The sequence below is a fragment of the Aulostomus chinensis genome, chromosome 3 (genome assembly GCF_037954235.1).
Source record: "Aulostomus chinensis isolate RoL2024-O1b breed Wild chromosome 3, RoL_Achi_v1.0, whole genome shotgun sequence".
Taxonomy (NCBI): domain Eukaryota; kingdom Metazoa; phylum Chordata; class Actinopteri; order Syngnathiformes; family Aulostomidae; genus Aulostomus; species Aulostomus chinensis.
This window is the reverse complement of record NC_141322.1, coordinates 28,326,333-28,349,192: the sequence shown is the minus strand read 5'-3', so window position 1 is coordinate 28,349,192 and position 22,860 is coordinate 28,326,333. Positions and strand designations below refer to the sequence as shown.

General features: G+C 45.8%; 1 protein-coding gene across 3 annotated transcripts; it reads left to right on the top strand.

The window, feature by feature from the left end:
- Positions 1 to 1,126: 1,126 nt before the first annotated feature.
- Positions 1,127 to 20,003, top strand: draxina (dorsal inhibitory axon guidance protein a). Of its 3 annotated transcripts, none has more exons than XM_086200877.1 (7): positions 1,127 to 1,252; positions 13,290 to 13,789; positions 14,230 to 14,438; positions 17,567 to 17,684; positions 18,113 to 18,205; positions 18,996 to 19,085; positions 19,191 to 20,003. In XM_086200877.1, exons 2-7 carry the CDS (start codon positions 13,309 to 13,311, stop codon positions 19,301 to 19,303), a joined length of 1,104 nt encoding a protein of 367 aa, XP_086057003.1. In that variant the 5' UTR covers positions 1,127 to 1,252; positions 13,290 to 13,308; the 3' UTR covers positions 19,304 to 20,003. The 3 variants fall into 3 exon arrangements, with proteins under 3 accessions (XP_086057003.1, XP_086057001.1, XP_086057002.1); XM_086200875.1 differs by having other exon boundaries at positions 17,564 to 17,684; XM_086200876.1 differs by having other exon boundaries at positions 1,156 to 1,252; positions 13,287 to 13,789; positions 17,564 to 17,684.
- The last annotated feature ends 2,857 nt before the right edge of the window (positions 20,004 to 22,860 follow it).

Sequence of the window (22,860 nt, the reverse complement as noted above, 5' to 3'; positions counted from 1 at the left end):
TTTATTTTTTAAGACTTCATGCAGAAACCCCCTTTTCTTCAGGACCCTCCGTCTGACCGTATTAATCTTCAACAGCGCCACAGACTCCTTCAGGTTTTCAGTAGCATTTTATAGCTAAACTGTTTTTTGACTCCACAGAACAAATAGCTCACATGTCCGTGTTCAGCCCAGTCTCCCGTCTCCCAGCAGGGACACGCCGAGCAGACGGCAGTTGCAGTCTTTTGGTTGGTGGGCCAGAGCCAAGCGGTGCCTCCCTCACGGGCGCCCGAAACTAAGTGGTTAGCATCACCATGGCAACATTAAACTGCAGCACAGCCCTATTCACGAGCCGGATCAGCTGCTTCACTGCCTCTCCTGCCCCAGAAGTGCATGATTTCACCTTTACTGCCTTGGGTGGGTGCGCTGCCTGTCACGTTCGCCCCAGCCGTAACAAAGATGCTGCTACTCTCACATCACATCTGGAATCTTTAAGAGAAAATCCCTTTTTTTTTTCTTTTTTTTTTTGCTGCCACGATGGAAGCAGCTGTTTCCTGCTGTGGTGCTGAGCCTCATTCATGAAATGTTCTGATTCACAAACACTGCAGGACTTTGTTTAGTTGTCATCCCTCAATCTTGTCACCCAGGCTGTTGGACGAGACAAAACTGAGGGCTGCAAGAATCCTCGAGGGTATAAAAACACATTTCATTGTTTCCTGAGACATTTGAGATCCCCCCCCCCCACTTGAACAAAACACACACACACACACACACACACACACACACACACACACACACACAATTCAGGCCACATAAAAGTATTGAGAAAAATCCAAGGATGAAACTTTGTGTAAAGTTTTGACTTTGATCCAGTCGAAGCTCCCCGGGGAGCTGAAGGACTGAGAGGAAAATCATTCTTGACGAGCAGCAGACAGAGACGTCTCTCTTAGCTGAGGCTCTGCCTCCACAAAATGATGGAATAAACTGCTGCTGCTGCTGCTGCTGCTGATACTGACGCCAATATATCAATACGAGGACTTCGTGCATTGGAACGACTTCGTCTACCAGCAGGCAGCCTGTGGAGACGCGGACGCGCCCTCGGGAGCGCGCACCCAGAGCCGGTGACTCCTCTCATAAGGAGCTGGAGACAGTCTGATGCTCGGCGCGTCCCGGGGTCCACGGAGAGCGGACTACAGAGCTGCTGCTGCTGCCGCCGCCGTATGACCGAGCTGCGACTCGAACCTTAAACTACACCCGAGGAAAACTACAAACGCGGGTGAGACTCTCTCGTTGTCGTCCTTTCTCCTCACCACAAGTGTCCGTGGTGGTCATGAGTGCTGTGTCGCTTTCACCTTCATCACCTGACGACATGCATCCTTTCTCTCCTCTGATTTCTGATTTAATTCTCTGTTCTTGCCCCCCAGTTCTCTGTTGTGCAGAATGATTTGATAAAAGTAAATGTTTATTCGTCGGGCTCACATGAAAACCATCCCATTGCGATTTAAATCTGAAAACAAACAAAACAAACCTCCCAACGATGGATAATCCTTTTGCAAAAGTTAATATCGTAACTTTCTTAATGCTCCTGTATCCCGTGTACCTGACAGGTGAGGGTTGTGAAAATCAGATTTAACCTGATAATCAACGGAACTTTTCTGATGTTTCCTGCTGTCAGGCTTTAACAAAAAACAAATACGGTCAACACGTGAAGGGGATTTCCTGGATGGATGGTGAGGAGAATCAGAAATGATTGCTGTGATTATCTCTCCTTGACAGCTTATTGTTGCTCACTGCACACCAGTCTGTGTGTGTGTGTTTCTGTGTATGTATGTGTGTGTGAGACAGGGAGAGAGAGAGACAGAGTGTGTGTGTGTGTGTGTGTGTGTGTGTGTGTGTGTGTGTGTGTGTGAGACAGAGAGAGAGAGATAATGGTAGGGATGAAGGAGATTAAAGTTGTGGTTCTCAGTGTGATGCCACACAATTAAAAGTGAAAGATGCTGCAAAGGAGCAACATTTGTGGGCTGATATTAACAAGTTGATGTTAATTAATTGCAAGTCAATCAGTAGGGAAGTGTGGATGATCAGAAGGAGCGCGGAGGAACCCCGCCGTGAGTCGACCTCAGGGCAAAACAAAGCTCTGCTGCACTAATAATAAGTGAGTTCTATGTAAACCCAGCAGAGAACCCCAGGACGCGCTAACACTTGATGTTTGTGGGGAATTTGATTTGTTACTCCGTTAAAAAATAAAAACTGTTGGAAATGTGTGATTATCATCTCCAAAATAGAAAATCCAGGCTAAAAATGGCCAGAATGAGGGATTTAATCCTCCGCGGTCATTTTGTCCCTTCAGTCATTCCTCAAGCAAATCTCCTTATTTCTTTATCTTGAGTTTGAGCTGAAGCCAAAGCCAGGGTGGGAGCCCTGCCTTGACTGTCACTGCCAAGCGTGGCTGTTTGATCAAGACTCTTTCAACATTGGCAGGCGGTCAAAGAGAAAACTTCGGGGTCCTATAGTGTGTTTGCATGCTTCACTTGATCATTTCTAAACAGGAGCTTTTGCTCTGCTGACGGGTCGGAGCGTTCCCACAGGGAACGTCCACGTACGGATCCAGGTGTCCAGATTTCATGGGTTAGCAGGTTGTGTTGTTGTTGTTGGAAGTGAAACAGCCTCTGTTGTTTTTTGAGGATTTAGCTGATGTCCTTGTGTGCCACAAAATTGAAGGATGCCACAGACACTTTGTTCTGATGAAGGCAGGATAAGTCCTCCCTCTGCTTTGAAATCTTCTCCCCCTCCCTCTCATTCACGAGTTTCTCCCTCTCCGCTCTCAGAGAATTACATCTTATTTTCTCCTCTCACTTTCTCCCCTCCTCCTCCTCCTCCTCTTCCTCTTTCCTTCTCCCTTTTGTCTCTCTCATTCTCACTCCTCTCTGTGGGATGCCTCTTGCTCTGCTTCTGGTGCTGTTTGTGTCTTGCGGCATTTTTAGAACATGCTTCAGATGTGGGTGTCTGGAGGAGCTCCCCCTGCTGTGACTGTGTATTTGTGTGCTCGAATTGACAGTGAGTGTGCAAACGTGTGTGTGTCTGTGCACAGGCTCCAGCAAATAGATGATAAGGGCCATGACGCGGGATGTTGCAGATGTAGTCTTGCATGGGTGACCATGTTCTGATCTCGCCCCACATCTGTTGTACCAGCGACCAAATTACCACTGAATCATTCGCTGCTCTGGCTCGCTGCTCTGGCTCGCTCGCTGACAGATGGACTCTCCTTATGGCTCTTGTTTTTTAACACCCCATGTTGCTTCCAGGGGCACCATCCAATACACACCTATGAGCTGCAAAAAGCTCTTGTCACGTGTGATTCCCACAGATATTGTCTCCGGGAAATGAGAGATTTTTCTATTTTCTGAGTCATTACAGTGATATTGGTGCTGTAGGACATGAAGTTTGGTGATGTTTGTGCAGCTCGTCTGTTTATTATGCAGAGAAATTAATTTGCGTTCTTGTTAATGAGCCGATATTACTGGTAATTTTGTGGAGTAAAATACATTTTACCTACAATGAGAGGAGCACAGGTGAGCTTTCGTCACGCCAAGAGGAGCCGACACGAGCGGCCGCGTGAAAACAGACAACGTTGTTTTCTTTGTGACTGTTTTACTGAAAACTAGAAAGCTGTCCCAGAGACGAGAGTTCCTGTAAACAGAGCTTCAACCTCGGCATCCTTCAGCTCTGTCTTACAACTTTATCCTCCAGGAACCAGGGCCGGTACGTCAGGGTTCCGGTGTAGCCGGCGTACATCTGGTCCGAGACTTCCTTGTTCCTCCAGCAGCTCCTTGCTTACAGCCCGTACAGCAACTTGGGATATTAGCATGGAGTCTAAAGACGACAGACAGGAGCAGATTCTGTCAAAAGCAGCTAGTTCACTTTGTGTTGTCAGACTGCAGTCATTTCCCCCCGACCTTTTATGTCAACCAAAGCATCTTTGCACACTTCTGCACGAGACCCCAGATTTACTTCAGACCTGACGCGTTTGCAAAGTTTCACGGGTTTTCCAGCAAGCTGCATAAACTGTGCTCCTTCATTCCGGCTCCTCGGGCACAAAACAGATCCGTCCCAAAATGTAGCGGGTCCCTCCATGGCTCATGCTTCGCCCCTCAACCACGTTTGGTTAAATTTAACCTGATAGTTCGGGAGTAATCCCGCTAGACAAACAAACCGCGCTGAAAACAAAGCCTCCATGACGGAGGTAATAACTTGGATTTGTGGGGCTGTAACAAGAAAAACAGAAAAAAATCAATACTGCAGCAACTACAATTGAGCGCCTACATAAAACCAGATCACACTGATGTTTCATTTCGACTATTGTACGTAAGCATTCACTTTTCTTTTTGACTGCTGTGTCTGTTTGAAAAATATATATTTTTAAAAATGTTATTTACCAAACTGCTAGAAGAATGTTGTCATTGTACAGGCTACTGCTGTTGGTAGGTTTTGCTGGGATATAATATTGTTATTGATCGGTAGTCCGATAAATACCTGTTGGGACTAAATGGTTTGTCCTCCTTGGGAGAAAGAAAGGTGTCTGACTTAGACGCAGTTTGTCCAGCAGAGCCTCCACAGCAGCTCTGGTTCCCCTTAAATTCCTCCTTCGACTTATCAGCTTTATATAAATAGTTTTACATCAGGGGCCATTCTGTGTGAAAAGATAAAAGGTTAAAAAAAAAAAGATCAAATGCAGCAGTTCAAGACTGAAGCTACAACGTTAGGAGTTAACGAACTACGCAGCTCAAAAGTGTTGGGAGAGGATATTTCAGACCCAGCATCGCTAAAAAATGATGACCTTTCTTGACCAACTGGCCATTTTGTTGTCGTAAGCATGTCACTGCAATAGTCGTATATCAATATGCATTTCCATGCTAACGCGGCACCCCACCACAGAGAAACATCTCTGATACACTGTAGGATTATGGGTAGTGTAGTAATTCTCCAGGAAAACCAGATATCCTACTAACTGGAGGCTTCTACGGGAGCAGATATCAGCGTTGGATTCACCCTCTGATGGCTGTGACATTCTGGTTGATATTCAGCTCCTCAGTGGAGAGCACGAGCAGGGTTTTCACTTCCAGAACCCTGCTGCTGAGCTCTAGAGGGGCCAGCAGTGATAAACGTGTGTTGAGCATGTGCTCATCAGCCTAGTGATAGGAAGCTGATGACGCTGTACTTCAGTAGAAAAGATCTCCCGCGTAATGTTCCACGTGAATCGACAGCAGAGCGTTCCCGAATTGAACCTGCGGTGTCAGAGACACAACAGTCTTGACGGTGGCCTCTGCCTGACACGACGGCTCTGCTCCCGTTTCAGGAGTCTTTGTTTGCTGGATCCTTATGTGCCTGCTGGTTGCTAGGAGAGATGAAACAAGAGGAGCAGATGGCTCCTAGAGGTTTGGTGTCACAGCAGGTGAAGCTAAAAAGGCACAAACATACAACAGTTCAAACTGAGCCTTTACCCCGCTCACCTTCCTCATCGCAGCTACAAGAGCTGTTAAATATATTTTGATTAAAAAAAAAAAAGTGTGTCGCCGCCTTGAGTGATGGAGTGACTGAGTGATCACCGACGAGAGAGGTCTCTGATCTCATCAGAGCTTAATCATCCAGCACTCCAATGGTGTCTCTATTGCAATTTCTTGCAAGATTACCTATCACTTCATACTTATCTCCGTCTCATTCTGATTCATGTCTCCCTGGTGGCCGTCTCACACTCCGCACTGTGCTTCGAAAAGCCTCTGGCACTCACTTAGATTGTGCTTTCAATGAAATGTAAACCATTTTATCTTCTCTATACTCACACGGGCATCCAGGAAAAAAAAAATATAGAATTCAATTTAAGATTTCATTATATCTTATATTGCAGAGCATGTTTTCTCTCCATGTGTTGCTGTGGCCGTCCATAAGCTCAACAGAGGAAGCTGGTTCAGATCCACAGTCCAGACTGAGGTCAGACTGACACCTGTCTGGTCCCACGCTACTTTTTATTGTTTGTTTTTTGACATGTTTATTACTTCTCTGCTGTAAATTTCCCCTGACATCTCTAGAGTCGTCCACATTTTTATAGAATATGTCTAGGTTCTTTATAACCGACTCAAACCAAGAGTTTGTTCTCTCCAATTGATCGTGTTCGCATGTTGGTTTCCAGTCCCTGAGTGTATCACGTGATCCATTCCTCCATTATAGCCAAACGTTTTATTTAAAAGACTCGACTGGGATTATCTGAGATGAGGAAAATGATCCGCGGTGAAAAATATATGTCGCTAAAGCCCTGGAACACTATCCTGGTGTCATGTCATGAATACCGCTGGAAATATTCTCTTTATAAACCACGTTTTCAAGTTTGAAGGAAGAAGAGGGCGAATACGTCACCAGGGGAGGGAATGTGTTGATTAACAAGTCAGAAACATGAAAACAACCCCGGGGAAATTGAATTAGGAAGCTTTTTCACGAACTTCCTGGTTCAGCAGCGTCACGTGACTGGAGGCAGTTACACAAGGACGTCTGTCTCGAGGGAGCGGGTTGGGATGGTGGCTGGTTCCAGCAAGCTCAGGCGCTCTCGTCCCTCTTTATTTAACAAGAATAAAGCAGTAGCGCATCATGTTTTCGATGCACATCCCTTCACGTGTGCAATAAACTACCAGATGAATCTCTCGGCACTTCATGGGACTCCGAGTTTTTCCATGTGGGGACATTTCTATGCTGCCGGCACTGCACACGCTTGTGCCAAAGCAGCTACTTACATTTAGCTTTTTTTTTTCTTTTTTTTTTTTTTAGCAAACTGGAATAATTAAATGGTGCAGTTTCCAACTATTATCAGACCAAATGGGTGGGATTCTGGCAGTGAAATGAGCCATTTTGCAGGCTTGTGCGACCCAAGACAGTCCAACCTCTGTTTTACCGCTGCAGCAGCGAGGATGGAGCGAGCTACAGCTGATGACATGAGCATGCGTGGACAGTAGTTTATCACGCTAGAGCCCGAACCTGCCGTGGATTTTTTTTTTCTCCTAAATGTTCTCCTTCCCTAACCATCCTCTAAATGTGTCTAAACCGTATTGATTCATAATAACATTCCGTTTTTGGATCAATTTTAAGAAGCGGTTGTCAGGGAATTACAATAAAATACTTAATATTCTGAACTGTAAGACAACAAGAACGGCTGTGCATCCGAATTGTTGAACCAGAGATTTCGTGGCACCAAGCTTTCCGTTAAGAATTGAACGTAGCTAATCTTCTTCGGGTCCTCTCTTATTTGCACATGGAAGCTAACCACCTTGACTTCAATCACTTTTGATGAATCAAAATCGGTGAGAACCAGCCGGAAAGACCTCGAAGAAAAACCAGAAAGGCCAGGATGCCTGTGAAATAACCGAAACTGCTCCATTTTCATGAGAAAAATCCCCGCCGCTCATTTGGACGTGTTTTCATGGCCGTTAGCGTCTCCTCGAAACGTTATCAGTGACTGTTCTTGTGTTGGTAGATTATCTCATTTGAGAGTGAAACTCATCAGTTCCACACCACTCGTTTGGCCTCCCGTCGCCTCAGTAACAGATGCTCACCCTGCTGTGCTCTAACTACAACACACGGCCACGTATAATACCGCCTCTGACAGGAGGCTGTGTAGTTCGCCGGGATTGTTTATCACACACAAGACACTCTGCTTGAAACCCGGCATGCCACCTATAGTGCTCTATTATTGTGTCTTTCCTCAAAGGACCACCTGTTAGCAGCACATGAGAGTCTGAGAGCAGGCACCCTCACACACACACGCGCACACACACACACACACACACACACACACACACACACACACACACACACCCTCCATCACTGCCACCTTCCCTTTCAGATGACGGGCCTGTTCTAGGTGTTAGAGGGGGTTGACATGTGGTACAGTCTGGAGTCATGGCTCTGGGTCTGTTCAATTGTAATTTCTTTTCTTGTGAAATTACTCCGAAAATTAACGCTGTTGTGAAAATGGTGGCCGGAGACCCTCTTTATCTGTCTATAGTGACATCGGCAGCATCTAAGCCATTTCAGGTATTTGTCTGTTTCACCCTATGACCCCAGTGAGCCACTACATCAGCATCCCTGGAAGACGCTACCAGCCTGAGAAGCTACAGTCCTGTTACGAGTCTCAAGTTAAGCTAACTTGCACGCACCCACGCAGGCGCAGAGAGAACGCAAAAAACACCACACCTCCATCAGAGGCCCTAAAATGACACAAAAGTCGGACAGATGTCTTCAATATTGGCCCTTAAAGGACACGCTTTCCCAAAAATACTGCTCAGAAATGCATCGCCGAGTTAGAGGGAAAAGAAAGGATGAGGAAGAAGACAGTTAATTAATGATATATGGCCTAATATGGGGGCGGTGCTGCAGTGATGTAATTCCACGGCGGGTCTCGTCTGAGCTGACACAGCCTTATGTAGGTTGAGATCTGGCTATGAGAAACTGTTACAGCGCTCATGTGGTGTGGGAGTGATCAGAAAAATTAGTTCCTGATTGGGATGAATGTGAACACCCCCTCAAGTTTCCATAACAACAGTAAGTCAAAGCAGTTTTTATGTGTGTAGCACCAACACACGACAAATGATCTCATGACATTTTACAAACAAAGCAGGTCCAAAACCCGATCTTTAAAGTGATTCTGTTTGAGGAGAACCATCAACTCTCCCTGAGCGAGAACCTCTGCAACCACAGAGACAAAAAACAACAACCCTCCTTTCAAAAGACAGAAACTTAGAGACCAGACGCAGGTCCTGAGTGGGCGGCCATCTGCCTCGACCTGCTGGGCTAGAAGAGAGGGAGACTGACTAGGATAGAGGGGACAGAGAGAGACAGACAGACGAAGATAGAGAGGACAGAGAGAGACAGACAGATGAGGACAGAGAGAGGGAGACGGGCGAGGATATAGAGGATAGAGAGAGACAGACAGATGGGGATAGAGAGGACAGAGAGAGACACAGATGAAGATGGAGAGGATAGAGAGACAGACAGATGAGGATGGAGAAGACAGAGAGAGGGAGACGGGTGAGGATATAGAGGACAGAGAGAGGGAGACAGGCGAGGATAGAGAGAACAGAGAGAGTGAGACAGGCGAGGATAGAGAGGACAGAGAGAGGGAGACAGGCGAGGATAGAGAGGACAAGCATTCCCGCCTGTGCATTGCCTCTGATGTGTCCATGTCACGGGGATGGACTCTTTCAAGATGACCTGATTAAAAAATTCTTTTCATTGCACAATTAATCTCCAAAATGGATGGTCAGTGGAGGAGAGTAGCCACATTCAATCAGCAGTAAAAGCGGAGCTGCAAAGACGGCGACGATACGCAGAAACATGGCAGATGAGAAGGTTTTTTGTTTTGACGCTTAGACTAAAGCTTCACTTGCCCCTTGCTGTCACATACACACATACAGCTGTCATCGTGTTGCAGGACGCGCCAATCCTCCACATGTGGACGTGCTAATGTGACTTCCAGACTTTGCCCGCAAGCCTGATTAGCGGCTGCATGTCGGCTCTCCTTCAGTCCCTGGTAGCAGCGCTGCTCACTTCAGTCTAGCTGCTGTCATCAAAAATGTTTTACTGAGGATTTCTACCTTCCCAACAGCGGTCATGTTGACGTCCACGCAGACCATCGACGCCTCAAAATGTCAGACTTTTCCTTTAACAGCATTGAGTTGTTGCCACACACACTTTCTTTGTTGTCATATAAATCCACCTTTTGGCTGCACATGGTGCAAGAAGCTTGAGACCAGCAGCCCCTCATGTGTCAAGCAGACAGAGCATCATCCTGGTTAAACTCTTGTGTGTGACAGGGTTGATCCCCCCCCCCCCCCCCCACACACACACACACACACACACACACACAGACACACATAAACCCCCACCCCCCACACGCTAACGGCCTGCGTGGAGATAAAGGTCTCACCTCAGCGGTCAGCCTCACACTCTAGTTTGCAAACTGCACAGCTGGTCGAATTCCCAGAGGCCAGTCAGTGCAGTCTGCCTCCAGATCCCCCAGGGTTCCGCCTGCACCAACACTGCAAATTTTCTCTGACATCCCCCAGCATGCCTTGCACTCAAAGGAACAGCCTGCCACCACGGCCCTGTTTTTAACAACACCCGAGCAGCCCACTGTAAACCCGAGGATGTGTGTTTTCAACTTGGTGTGTGTGAGTGTGATGAAAGAGCTGAGACCTTTTTCAACCACCATGACTCCATCACACGAACGTATACACATGAGCAGACACACACACGCACACATGCAGACACACACACGCACACACACACGCACACTAGCAGCTCAATACTTCTCCCTCATTGATTTTCTGTATGCCCTGCACCGCCATTTGTCTTTTAACACAAAGGAGTTGCTTGCCACAGCCCCATAATGACTTGTGTGTGTGTGTGTGTGTGTGTGTGTGTGTGTGTGTGTGTGTGTGTGTGTGTGTTAGCCTCCTATTAATGTGGAGAAGTGGAGTAGAAAACAAACCATATCATATTAAAAAACAACCTCTGACCTGTAATCTTACACCGCGAGTCAGTTTTTTTAAAATGAGAACCGGTGTTCCCTGATTTGCGGTTACGAAAACAAATGAGAAAATTGGCTCAGGTGTTAATTTAAGAACCTCTTTGAGCGCACACGTGGCGAGATGGGAGGATAAAAGCCACGTACAACTGTATTTTAGTGCATCGACAATTTTTGTCAATCTTTTCTCCATCAGGGTGACGGTTTCTTCATATATCTACACTTTGATCATGTGTTTATACATCTGATCACCTTAGATGCAGATACAGCATTGCCTGTTGCACAACGACGTAGGTTCACAATTGCTGTGTAATTTCTGTCTGGGTGGACGAGAGTCTGAGGGTCCATTTTTTTCTTGTTTTTTTTTGGGGGGGGGGGTTTGAAAAGAAAGGAAATCATTGTGCTTCCCCCATTTTCACTTGTTTTTCATGTGTGTCCAAAGCATTTTACTTTACTGCTTCTGAGAGTTTGACTGTGTTTCCCCTGGAGAGTTTCGTCTGTTCAGTGAAATCTGTAAATACATTTACAGTGTCCATAATGTGTGTGCACTGGTCAGCACTGTCGCCTCACAGCAACAGGGTTCCGGGTTCAGGCCCCGGCTGGAGCACGAGATCTTCCTGTGTGAGTCTCCATGTTCTCCCTGTTCCTGCTGGGTTCTCTCTGGTACTCCAGCTTCCTCCACAGTCCAAAGACATCAAGAGGGGACCAGGTTAATCCAGACTCTAAATTGACCGTAGGCGTGGCTGGGAGAGCCAATGGTTGTCTGTCTGTATGTGTTGGCCCTGATGGACTGGTGACCTGTCCAGAGTGAACCCCGCCTCTCACCTGAAGGCTGCTGGGATAGGCTCCACCCCCCTGCGACCATTAACAGGATAAGCAGTTGAGGATGGATGGGTGGATAATGTGTGTATGTATTTAAAAATGATTTTATAACTATTCTGGCGAGAGACCGTGTGAGCAGTGAGTTAAATGCTAACAGGCTAGCTTGAATTAGCATATTTGGCTAGCAGGTGGAATATCCATCGATGTGGAAAGGCTGTGCTGCTACGCACTGGAGTGTTAATACGATGTATGAGCCACCGGTGAAGGCTTGTGAAAAATGACCAAAGCTGCCAAAGCAGTTTTCGGTTTTCCCTATGAAGAGTTTCTAAATTTCATTGATTTCAAACACATTATAACAACTAAAATTTTTTTTTAATTATTTTAAAATTTAAAAAACATTTATGTGTGGAATATTTTAATGTATAGTACACGAAAGAAAGTGCCATTACAAAAGTAAACTGAGATATTTTATGTTTCTTTTGAAACTGAACCTCAGAAACCATGAAACTTACCTTGGGATGAAGGTAGTTTGTGTATTTTTAATGCAAGGACAAAAATAATAATAATAATTATAAAAAAAAACAGTTTCACAAGCTCAAATCAATGCTTTATCTAAAAAAAACGTGGTAGATTTAAATGGAAGAAAGAGGGGAAAAAAAAGATTTGGTGTCTGGCTCTCCAATTTTAATCATGTTTGGACAGAGTGGAGGGCCTCGTGTTTGAGTTCCGTCTCACCTCACAGGTATATGTTGACTTCTGTACTGAGAGGTGCCGCCCGATGGCTCTGCAGACGGCTGAATAAGCAGTGATAAAGGCTATGTGCGTGTCATTTTGAGGGAGGCACGCGAGCAAGTCTCGCTGCACCTCTTTATTGCCTTCTCAAACCTAGCGAGTCCAGATAAATGGGTTGACTCCTGAGGCTGGGAGATGTGGTCCGTATCTGGGGGGGTGAACACAGCACAGACAGTACTATTCTCCAGGCCGTGTGACTGATCATTTTCCAGAACAAGATTTCTCATATTTATGTATTTCATGGGGCGGCACTCTTCATGGCCGCCTCCACCATTAGTGTGCGGGCGTGTGTGAAAGAGGCCAAAATTATGAAGTTCTTTGGAGAGAAGTGCTGTATCCGTGCAGCCCATTTGCCACTTAAGACAGATGAATGAAAATAAGGGTGAAGCCGACGTGTCGTTCCAGTCGCTCCTTTGAAATTCCACTTGGAGATTTCTGAAGAAAATACTTCAAAACATGTGTGTGTGTGTGTGTGTGTGTGTGTGTGTGTGTGTGTGTGTGTGTATACAAGATACAAGACGCCCAACTGATGCGATGCACCTACGCTGCCTTTTAATAATTAGACACGAACATTTGGACAAACAGTCATTCTATACCTTCGAGGGAACGCCTCAAGGGAACGTCTTTACGTCTGCTGCAAACGTCCGCTGAGACTCGGTGATAAACTGAAGGAATGTTGGTGTTCAGAGGTCAACATGACAGGCAAACATCCCAGAGGCGCTGGTTCTAGTTTTGATGTCACGCCATGAGTGGGGGAAAAAAAACATATGAATTTCAAATGTGGAAAGACACATCAATCGTGTGACCCCGTGTACATTTCAGAATATTTTCATGGTGTGTGAGTGTAAATCCCATGTGCTGTACATCTGGCACATGATCTCGTGTGGAAAACATTGACAAAAAAAATTCTGCTGCTTGTAAAATGGCCATGTCACATATTTCCATAGATGTCTTCAAATTCCTAACCCTGCATGTATTGTAAGAAGCATTATTGATGTGTTAGATGTAGATAGAAGTTTGCGAGCTCATCAGTCTTATGTGTGATGCTCTGGACTGACTTCCACTGCTGTTTGAGTTGAGTTATATTACACAATTTTGAGTAATGGGGTGTATTCTCCCTCCCCAGCAGGTGGCGCTGTACTCGACATATGATGACGCTCTCCTGGAGTCTGCTGCTTGCGGTTGTGTTTGCCACACTGGCGCTGTCACTCAGCGCTGAGCCCGGAGCTCCTCACAGCAAGAGGAGACTGGCCCAGACCTCAGCAGGTGGAAGCAGTCCCCCACAGTACCCTCCCCAAGGGGTGCAGGGTTACAGCAGGGACCACGGAGGGCACAGGGGCCAGGGGACGCGTGTAGCCCAGGACAGAGCGGGGCTGCTCTCCCACAGGCCCTTGCATCCGCTGGCTCGGCCCGAGGATGATGGTACGGGTCTGGAAAGTCTGGGCCCAGTGAAACTGGAGATGGGCCCCAGCAGGGACAGAGTTCGTATGAGCATGAAGAGTCCGGAACAGGGGCGGGATAACCACCTACTGGGGACGCGCAAAGGACGAGGACACGGTCATGGGAATGGACACCACTTTGAGCACAGCAGACAAGGGAGTCGACGTGACAAAAAGAAACATGGAAAAGGTGTGTCGTCAATAAAAGGGTCTCCTCAGACATTTTGATGTGAATCGTGAAATCAGGTGTGTTGTCTCGTTCCTGGCTGAACTTCCTGGTGTGGTGGCGATTGTTCAACATCCCTCATGTACTCTTCATTCCTCGCTATGTTGCAGTGGCCTGTGTTTGTCTCAGCTGTTCCGGCTGCATGCAACTTTCCAGATATTCCCAAACTTTGTCTCCAGACAGCATGCAATGCTAGCGGGCATGAAAGAACAGGTTTTTTTAAGCTAATCCCTCCACACCTCTCAATTCCAATCTTGAGACATGAGATTTAACTTCTTTGGTTTGTCAACATTTGTTTTAGTCAAAGAATTGACTACAAATTGGACCCAGATGACTTCTGTGTTTCTAAGATGGAAGTTTAGATGCTGTATTGTCTTCATGCCGTTGTTCTTGCTGTCTTCCAGAGCCCGAGCTCAGCTCTGCGCTGAAGTACAGAGATCTGTTCGAGGATCCTCAACCCTCCTCCTCTGCTGCCTCCCTCTCCCTCAGCATGACCCCGCCCAGTAACTCCCCTTCCCCCATCGCCGCTGTCTTTGGCTCCGGCTCCTCTATGGTTACCACGGTGATGAACGAGCATCCCCCAACGCTGCCCCCGGCCTCCACCAAACCCCAGGTAACCCCAACGAAACCCAAGGGCTTATTAAAGGCTGCGTCTGTTGGGCCTCAGTGTGGTTCCAGTGTGCCGAGGGAAACAGAGTGAGAACGGGCCCCATTGCTGCTGCTACGTGCTGCCACAAACATCATAGCTCATCGAAGAGCGAACCTGAAAGAACCGGATGAGAAATATATCTTCTAACAGCACAAACTCAATGCCTGGAAGTCAAAGATTGTATAACAAGGCTACTGTATCTTAAACTACACCTTTAACAACCTGCTAGTGCTGTTATTAACAACCACATTGGGAGAGTAATGTCTTTGCTGCGTCCGCCTGTGGGCTCTCGGCCAGGAAAATCTGCACAAGCATGTGGGGCAGCATCCACCACCTGTCCCCGTCGCCCTGCGTGAGGCTTCAATAGTATGCATGAATCACATTTACAAAGACCAGAGGAAGCGTTTTCCTCGCACCTGCTTCAGTCCTGGAAGCATTACAGAGGAGAATCTTGGAGACAAAATGGTTCCTCGTGTCAATAGAAAGTGGCGGCGTCAGCTGGCGCTGTAAACATCCGACAGCTCCGAGGATCTTAACAATACTTACAGGACACTGTTTCGTATTTGAATTTTAACAAGTTTTAAAAGAAACTCTGCATGTGAAGCTCCTGCTTCAATCAGTCATCGTCCTGTCGATGATTCGTCCGGAGAAGCTGGAGTGAAGTTTTTGAAGGAGACTGTCAGTGTTTTAAAGTATTTCTACTGAATTACTTTAGCTGTAAAAGGGTAGAGGCTATAAGGCTGAAGTATCTGGACTTAATTTGAGTGTTTATATTACAAGGGACTTGTTGCTTTTATTTTACTAAAAGGAAAGGACTACACCACATCACTTGAACACATCAGTTACTTGTCTCAGTCACTAAAAAGATTCTGCTGAGAAAACAATGAAAACCTGATGAAGATGATGTACTTTCATATTTGAAGCCTGCCAGAGTAGCACAGCTGGAACACACACACACACACACACACACACACACACACACACACACACACACACACACACACACACACACACACACACACCGTAACATGACCTTTAGAGGTCAATAGTTCAAGGGTTTGAAGGCTTGCTGGCTTTTACCTTCATGACTTGAGTAAACTTTAGTAATACTTCTCTGTTTTTTGCTTCATCAGAATTCTGAATGAGGACAGTCTGGGTATTTATACTTTTACTTAAGTAAAGATATGAGAGTAGATTCAAAAGGCTTGAGTGTCTCTGAGCAGCAATTCAGTTTGCAGCAATAATCAATAACATACACTAGCAGGCAGCTCCACAAACCAGTAAAAATGGGTTTTAGAACTGGCTGCGGTAGTTTTTACACCCCACCTGAGTGAGCCTGATATAAATCCTCTGGTCACCTGGTTCTGGCGAGCTGGCGGGTTCAGAGGCTCCGCTCTCAGCAGCCGTGTGTGTGTGTGTGTGTGTGTGTGTGTGTGTGTGTGTGTGTGTGTGTGTGTGTGTGTGTGTGTGTGTGAGAGAGAGACGTTGCTGGTAAATCAGCCACGGTCGCGTCCTGGGCTGGTTCCTCGCTGTTCTGTTTATCTGACAACGTCTTTATAGTGAATGATGTCAGATAATATTGGAGCGGCGGAGAAAAAGGCGAGCCTCTCCTGAGCTCAGTTCCAGCGGTACGAGCTCCTTAATTAATGTTCGATCTTTTGTTGATGGCTTAATGGGCAGCTGAGCCCGGGACGATGAATCTAATTGATATTTCTGTACACACTGACCTCCCCAGGGTGAGAGGAAACAAGTATGGATCCATTTCCAGGAAAATCTTATTTATTTGATGAATGTCTTTCATAGAGTCCCCAAGAGACGCATGGATGTCCCGCTGCCACCGTACAACATTTCAATTTTTGTGTTTCCTCTGTGGAGTAAAATGACTGTTTAACTTTTTATGGCTTTCATTGTGGAGAATTATGACCCAGTAATTCACCAAGGAGCATTATGTTACACACCTAAATGAAAGTAGCTGACCGAGGGAGACTATTTCACATCATCCAGCACCAAACTTCATTTGATTTGTGGAATATTCAAAGAGCAAAAGACAATCCATTATGTTTTTTTTTTCTCTTCGTTTGTATCATTCTCGAAAACTTAATCTTTAAACATAAAACTGTAAATAAAAGCAGGAGTCGGGCAGGTTGAGCGCTGGGTGCCGCCGCCGCAGGTTCACGGGACGTTTTAGTCCGAGATACTGATCCCTGCAGGGTGAGCGGCAAGTTAGGGATTCGTCCTTAATAGCATCATCATATTCTGATCACAGTTGTCTTTGAATACGTGAGTAAATAAGAGATTTCCAACATCGCCATGGAGACTGCGAGTCTGCATGTCAGCATGTTTGAGCTGTCTTATCATCCCCAACGTGTGTCTAAAGCTCAGGCTTTCTACCCAGATATGGTTCCAGTTTTAGTGCATCGCATTTTCATATAAATGAACGTTCCTCACATTCAGGCCTTCGCCAAACGAGTTCTCAAGCTCGTTAAGCCGGTTGCCGCCAGGTAAATCTCTGCTTTTCCCCAGAATATGGAGTTTGTATCGGTGGTGACATTCCTGCGCTGCTGGGAGGATGAAAACGAGTGACGGCTGGACTGCAGCCCTGAACACAGACCAGGAGGACTTAGGGTTCAATGTCAGTAATCGTTTAAGGGGGAAATGTTACCCTGGCGAGGTGATGAAGGGAGGCAGGCCTGACACACGTTTGTGATGCGTCTCGTAAACTTGGGTTCAAAAGCAGAGAGTTGTAACCGAAGAACAGAAGAATGGTTTTTATTTACCTTTGTTCAGACCGAGAACAAGAAGGAGAGCACAGGAGCTTCACCTGATGTTCCTAAACAGCATGTGAGCTGTTTTCGCGCACCGCTAATGCCCACCGAGCATGCTCCATGGCCAGAACATTCGCACCACAAACACCTGATGGCCAAGCTAGCTACCTCTGGCTCTTGGTTCTGGTTTAGTTAAAGTAACCCAATTGTGCCGCTCTTCTGGAGCTCCCAGATGTTATCAGAGAACACTACGGCGGAGCCAAGGATGTGAAGTACGCCGTCGCTGAAAATGATGACGTTGAAAGCTGGTTTTCTCTCTCTCAGAAGTCTGGACGGGGGAAAGGCCAAGGAGAGGTGATGCCAACACTTGACATGGCGCTCTTCGATTGGACGGATTATGAGGATATGAAACCTGTGGATACCTGGCCAAACTCCAGGAGGAAAGGTGAGAATTGATCTGTCTTGGTGGGCTCAAGTATCACATTATTCACACTTTGTGACCAAAACCCAGATATCAAGGATTTGTGTGGCACATTCTTGTCACGATCTGGGAGTCCTCGTAGCTGCTTATTGATAAAAGAGCTGTGTGACGTGTTGGATTAAGGAGTGCATTTCTGTTCTTCCTGGTGTAAAACGTTGATTATATCACACATCAGGTCCATTTTACTTTTTGGATCTTTATTATCTCAACCATGGGAACTGTTTGATTGTCAAATTGTAAAAATATGCAGAACTCCTTCCACTTCCTTATGACCTCACGCCTCCTCACCTGTGATGTCATCCATTTGGTCTCAGAAGGATTCAACTGTGTGTTTGGTGGAGGGCGAGTTTGGAGACTTGAGTCGTCATCTTTTGCATGTTTGTCTGCTGCAGAAAAGACACGGAGCAAGAACCTCAGCAGTGGAAATCTGACTGCAGACACGGATGGGATTGAGCCCTGCGACCACCACCTGGACTGCCTTCCAGGTTAGTCGGCATCAGGCATGTCGGTCCTAACCGCAAGAAAAAAAGAAAGATTACATTTATGCTAGAATATTTCTCATATAAAAGTATTTCTATGTTTCAAACCGGTGGAAAAGTAAACAAAACACATGCGCTCACCGGTTCAGGGGACGCTAATGTCTTCTGATCATCTCTCACTCTGGATACGCGGTGAGCTACCGGCCAACCGTCCACCGACGCAAAACCTGCACAAGGACAAGGCTCACAGTCCCAGTTGCTGTTGCGGCTGGCACTGCTGAGGAATGACGCCCAAGAATGAGCTAATCCTTGGATGCTTCTGGCCGCTAACAGCCGTCGCCCCGTTACCTTTAACATAACATCCCAGGAAGCGCTTGAAGGAATTTCTTCAGATTTTGCTGCAACCTTCACTGGGACCCAAAGATGAACTACATATATTTTGGTGGTGAAAGGTTAAAGGTCAAGGTCACTTCTTACTGTGTACGCACCTGATATCTGTTCTATTCTTGTTATCTTTGTCATGTTTCGTGATCTCTAATGTCTTCAGGTTTTACCTTCAGCGGTACTCGTGGGTGAGCTGACACGTTTTTGGCCGTCAAAAGGTCAAGGTCACCTGATCATAATCTCAGGGACTCTGAAAAGGATGTAGATTATAAAATTAGTAATGATTAAAACTAAAAAAAAAACAAAAAACAAAACCTCACTAATAGTTTGTGAAGAGGAAAAGTCTGTGGTCGTGAGGGATTTGATTTTGATGTGAAATATTTACACGCTGATGTCACGTGTTCTTTTGAAGGTTCTTGCTGCGACCTCAGGCAACACGCGTGCAAACCTCACAACAGAGGCCTCAACAACAAGTGCTACGACGACTGCATGTGTGAGGAAGGTAAGCCATAAGGAGGACACATGGTCATGTGATCAACCTCTGTTTAAACGTCCGGGTGTCACTGGAAACAAGCCTCTGCTGACTAGTTCTCCGTGCCGCCGCCAGGGTTTCGCTGTTACGCCAAATTTCATCGGAAGCGGCGCGTGACCAGGAGGAAGGGTCGCTGTGTGGTGCCGGAGTCTGTCAGCAGTGACCAGGGAGGCTTCATCACCATCTGAGGAAGCAGTGTGGAGGACACAGGGCAGGAGAGACGACCCCATGACACATAAGCCAGTGCAGCCCACACATCACATGATACTGCTTAAAGGTGGCGGCTTGCTGTTTCTTTGGGGGTTTTTTTTGTTTGTTTTTTTGTTTTTAGAAAATCCTGCAAAAATGCTGTCTGCATGTTGCATTGTGGGATGAAGCACACATCGTTACCCAACAAGCTGCCATCTTTAAGCACGGGTTTTAGTTGAAATGCATAGACGAGTCTCACTTTTGAGTTTGGTCGCTCCAGTATCACTCCAGAAGGAACTAGTCCACCTTGACCAGGGTTATTTAACAGTTTGGTTTTAACGTGTTAGAAAAGATTCACTCGGCTGGCGGCTGAAGTAGTTTTGTGGATTCCTGGACCAGAGAATTCTGCTGCTTCGGGCTCAGTAAAGTACAAAAATGACAGAATACTTTGTGTTTGTATGACTTGGGTTGTGTTTTTTGTTTCTACTCACTGAGATCTCCAATCAAATGCTACTTGAATCGGTCGACTTCCTGATTTGTAAATATAAATGTGTTTGCAATGCCAAGAGTTGTTCTCTTTTCTTTTTATTATTGAAACCACTCCTCATCAACTGTTCTTAGCGGTAGTATGTAAAACAAAGATGCTCGTTCGACCATCCTCTGTCTTAATATATGTTTTATTTATAACGTTAAACATCTGTGTCTGTATGTTGGGTTTTCCTGCATCACTTGATTTCATGATTAAAAACTTTGTTGTGTAAATTTGCTTCTATTTGCCGAAGTCATTTGACAGTGTTTCATTTTGACCTGGAAAAAAAAAAATCGGTTCTTAAAACTGTGTCAGTCACAGATATATTTAACTTAATTAATTAACCAAATTAATTAATGAATTAATTAACTGTTATTAATAATATGTAACCCTATTAGTGGGCCACTTCTTTGGTGGCTTTTTTTTTTTTTTTTAACTTTTGGTCAAGCTTGATGAGACTTCAGTCACATGAACACATGAATGCTGGGCGAGGAACACCAGTACGCCGATGTAAAAGTAGTCTCTAAGTAGAAGTACACAAGAATTATTGTGGTATACAAGTGGAGGTGACAGGAGAAATATTTTCTGGCCATTGAGAGAGTGTGAGATTAATTTGTTCCCACAAGTTAATCAAACCCTGGGGGAAAAAGTTACTTCATAACCTTGGGACCACAAAAAGCTGCGTCTTGCCGCCAGATTGTGGGAACTCGTTATAATTTTGGTCGCAAATTAATCAATTTGATGCAAACTCATGGTAGAAAATGCTGCATAATGAGTGCTTGACGCGCCGCTACCATGTAATCCAATGACCTCGTTTCCGTGAGACGAAGACGGTGGCTGAGGTCACTCATTGGGAGCTGAGTTGGTTGGGAGGTGGTACGCTGCACCAAACCAGCAAAACAGGTGGTAATAATGCATCCAGGGTGCTGGGAATTATGGGAAAGTTTCAGTTTGGAAACATCTGTCTTCCTGAATAAGATCTTTTTCATCATGGGGCAACAAAAACAGGCTACATGGTCAACACCAGCACATCTGCGCTACCTCTGCTGTCGCAACACAGAATGGCTGCATAAATGAACACATTTGCAGAAGAACCAGAACCACTGGTTGAGTGTTAAATGGTGCTCTGCATCCTAAGATCATCATGTTTGTCGGATGATTTTATGTCCGCAATTGTGACGGATTGACATGTTTCACTCTGGAATGAGTGCAGCTCTAATAACTGGATCCACTGTTGTCTGAATCAGGGCGAGACCTTGAATGTGGCCTTCACACCGATCCTGCTTGGTTACCTCACACTCTGATGTCTCAGGGATTCTTCTGTGGCGTGACACAAAGGATCCCTCTCTTAGAACTGATTATGCCACAGGAACCTTTCCAAGAACAAGATCTTTTCCTCGTGGTAGTAATGGAAACAGCTACTGAATTGCGTCATGGTGCAAATCTTACGCCACATTAGTGTAAGTGCAAGCGATAACGTTTGCTGTGTGTGGAGTGAACACACAATCCTCTCAAATCTATCCCCATTAATATTTGATCAGATGAAGAAACCAACACTCAAGTCTTTCCTAACCAACAGCTCTACTGGAGTGTGATTGTGCCCCCCTGATTTACTGCCGCAGAATAAAAGCAGCACTGATGTATTTTTAATACTTGCCTCTGACAGAGTCTCTGCTGGAGAACCCTGTTGAAACCTGGCCGACAGCCACTTAGTGATAGATTACACACAGCACACATCCCGGCAGAGCTGCGGCCTCACATCAGCCACGCCGCTGCCTCTCTGCTGCCTCTCTTCGGGTAATTAATTACCAAAGTTGCTATCGTAACACAAGTTTCCAAGATTATGGTGACCTCAAAGGAAGGCGCCAAAAATAACGCACATGTGGGTAAACAAATGTGAGTGAAAGAGTGAATAGCTGCAGTCTCTTTGCATCTTAGACAGAAATAAAGCCATAAATCATTGGAGGAGAGGTACAGAAATTACACAGCAGACTAGAAACACTCAGAGAACAAAAGAGGGAAAATAGAGAAAGTAACTTTATTCTGAAAATGGCTTTGAACAAAGAGCTTAAACCTCGAAATACACCGCAATCTGGAGTCCTGCAGAAAAGTGTCCGACTCCAGTCGAAGCTTTGCACTCACTTCCTGTGTCTCGGCCTCCACTGGGATCATTTTCATCACATTTCATGAGAACACACGAGTGTTTCAAATATAAATATAACTTGCACACGGTTTTCAAAAAGAAAGGTTGATCGAATCGACAAAACTATCACATGACAATGTCTTCGAGCTTCCTTCTTCCCGGGCCCGCGCCCCACCCTCCCACCGACTGTCCAAAAAATTGTTACTCCACCAAACCCAGTGTAAAAAAAACAAAGTGTGATTTGGACTATGTTAAATGGCTCCACCCGCTGTGTTTGCCTGTAGCGGCCCCTTCTACACCTCCCACTCAGTTTTGAAAAATTCAGCCTCACTGGTTTTGAATTTTCCGGCTATCAGATGGACGAACGCCGCTGTCCTCGTCGTGGAGGTAATAATCTATAGAGATGGAGTGTGAAATGATTATTTCGCTCTGACGTCTGTCAGCAGAGGTTAGGAGCTAATCATCCCTGCCAAGGAGGTTATGGTGTCTGTCTGATAGCGCGATCATGTGCTAATAGCAGCGTTAATGTGCTGCAAACTCAGAGGAGGAGTGTCACATGAGCTATGACAGAACCCGTTGAATTTCAAAAAAAATCCAAACAGATGCCTCAGCCGAGGTACAGGGTGCTTTCAAATAGTCCCACAATCCCAAACTACTCAGCTGTTCACCAAAAGAGAGTGTCAGTGTAATCAGAGGTGAGAAACAACACGGTTTCCTTTCACGTTAGGGTTTATTTTAGGTTCAGTCTCAGTGGTGAAGCCATATTTATACCGAAAAACAAGGTGAAGAACCTAAGAAGTGCGTTCTGTAGTTCATCTGGAGAATATTGTAGTTTCGTGAGGCAGACAGGTGTCAATCACGTGCTCCCATTGCTTCGTGAAGTT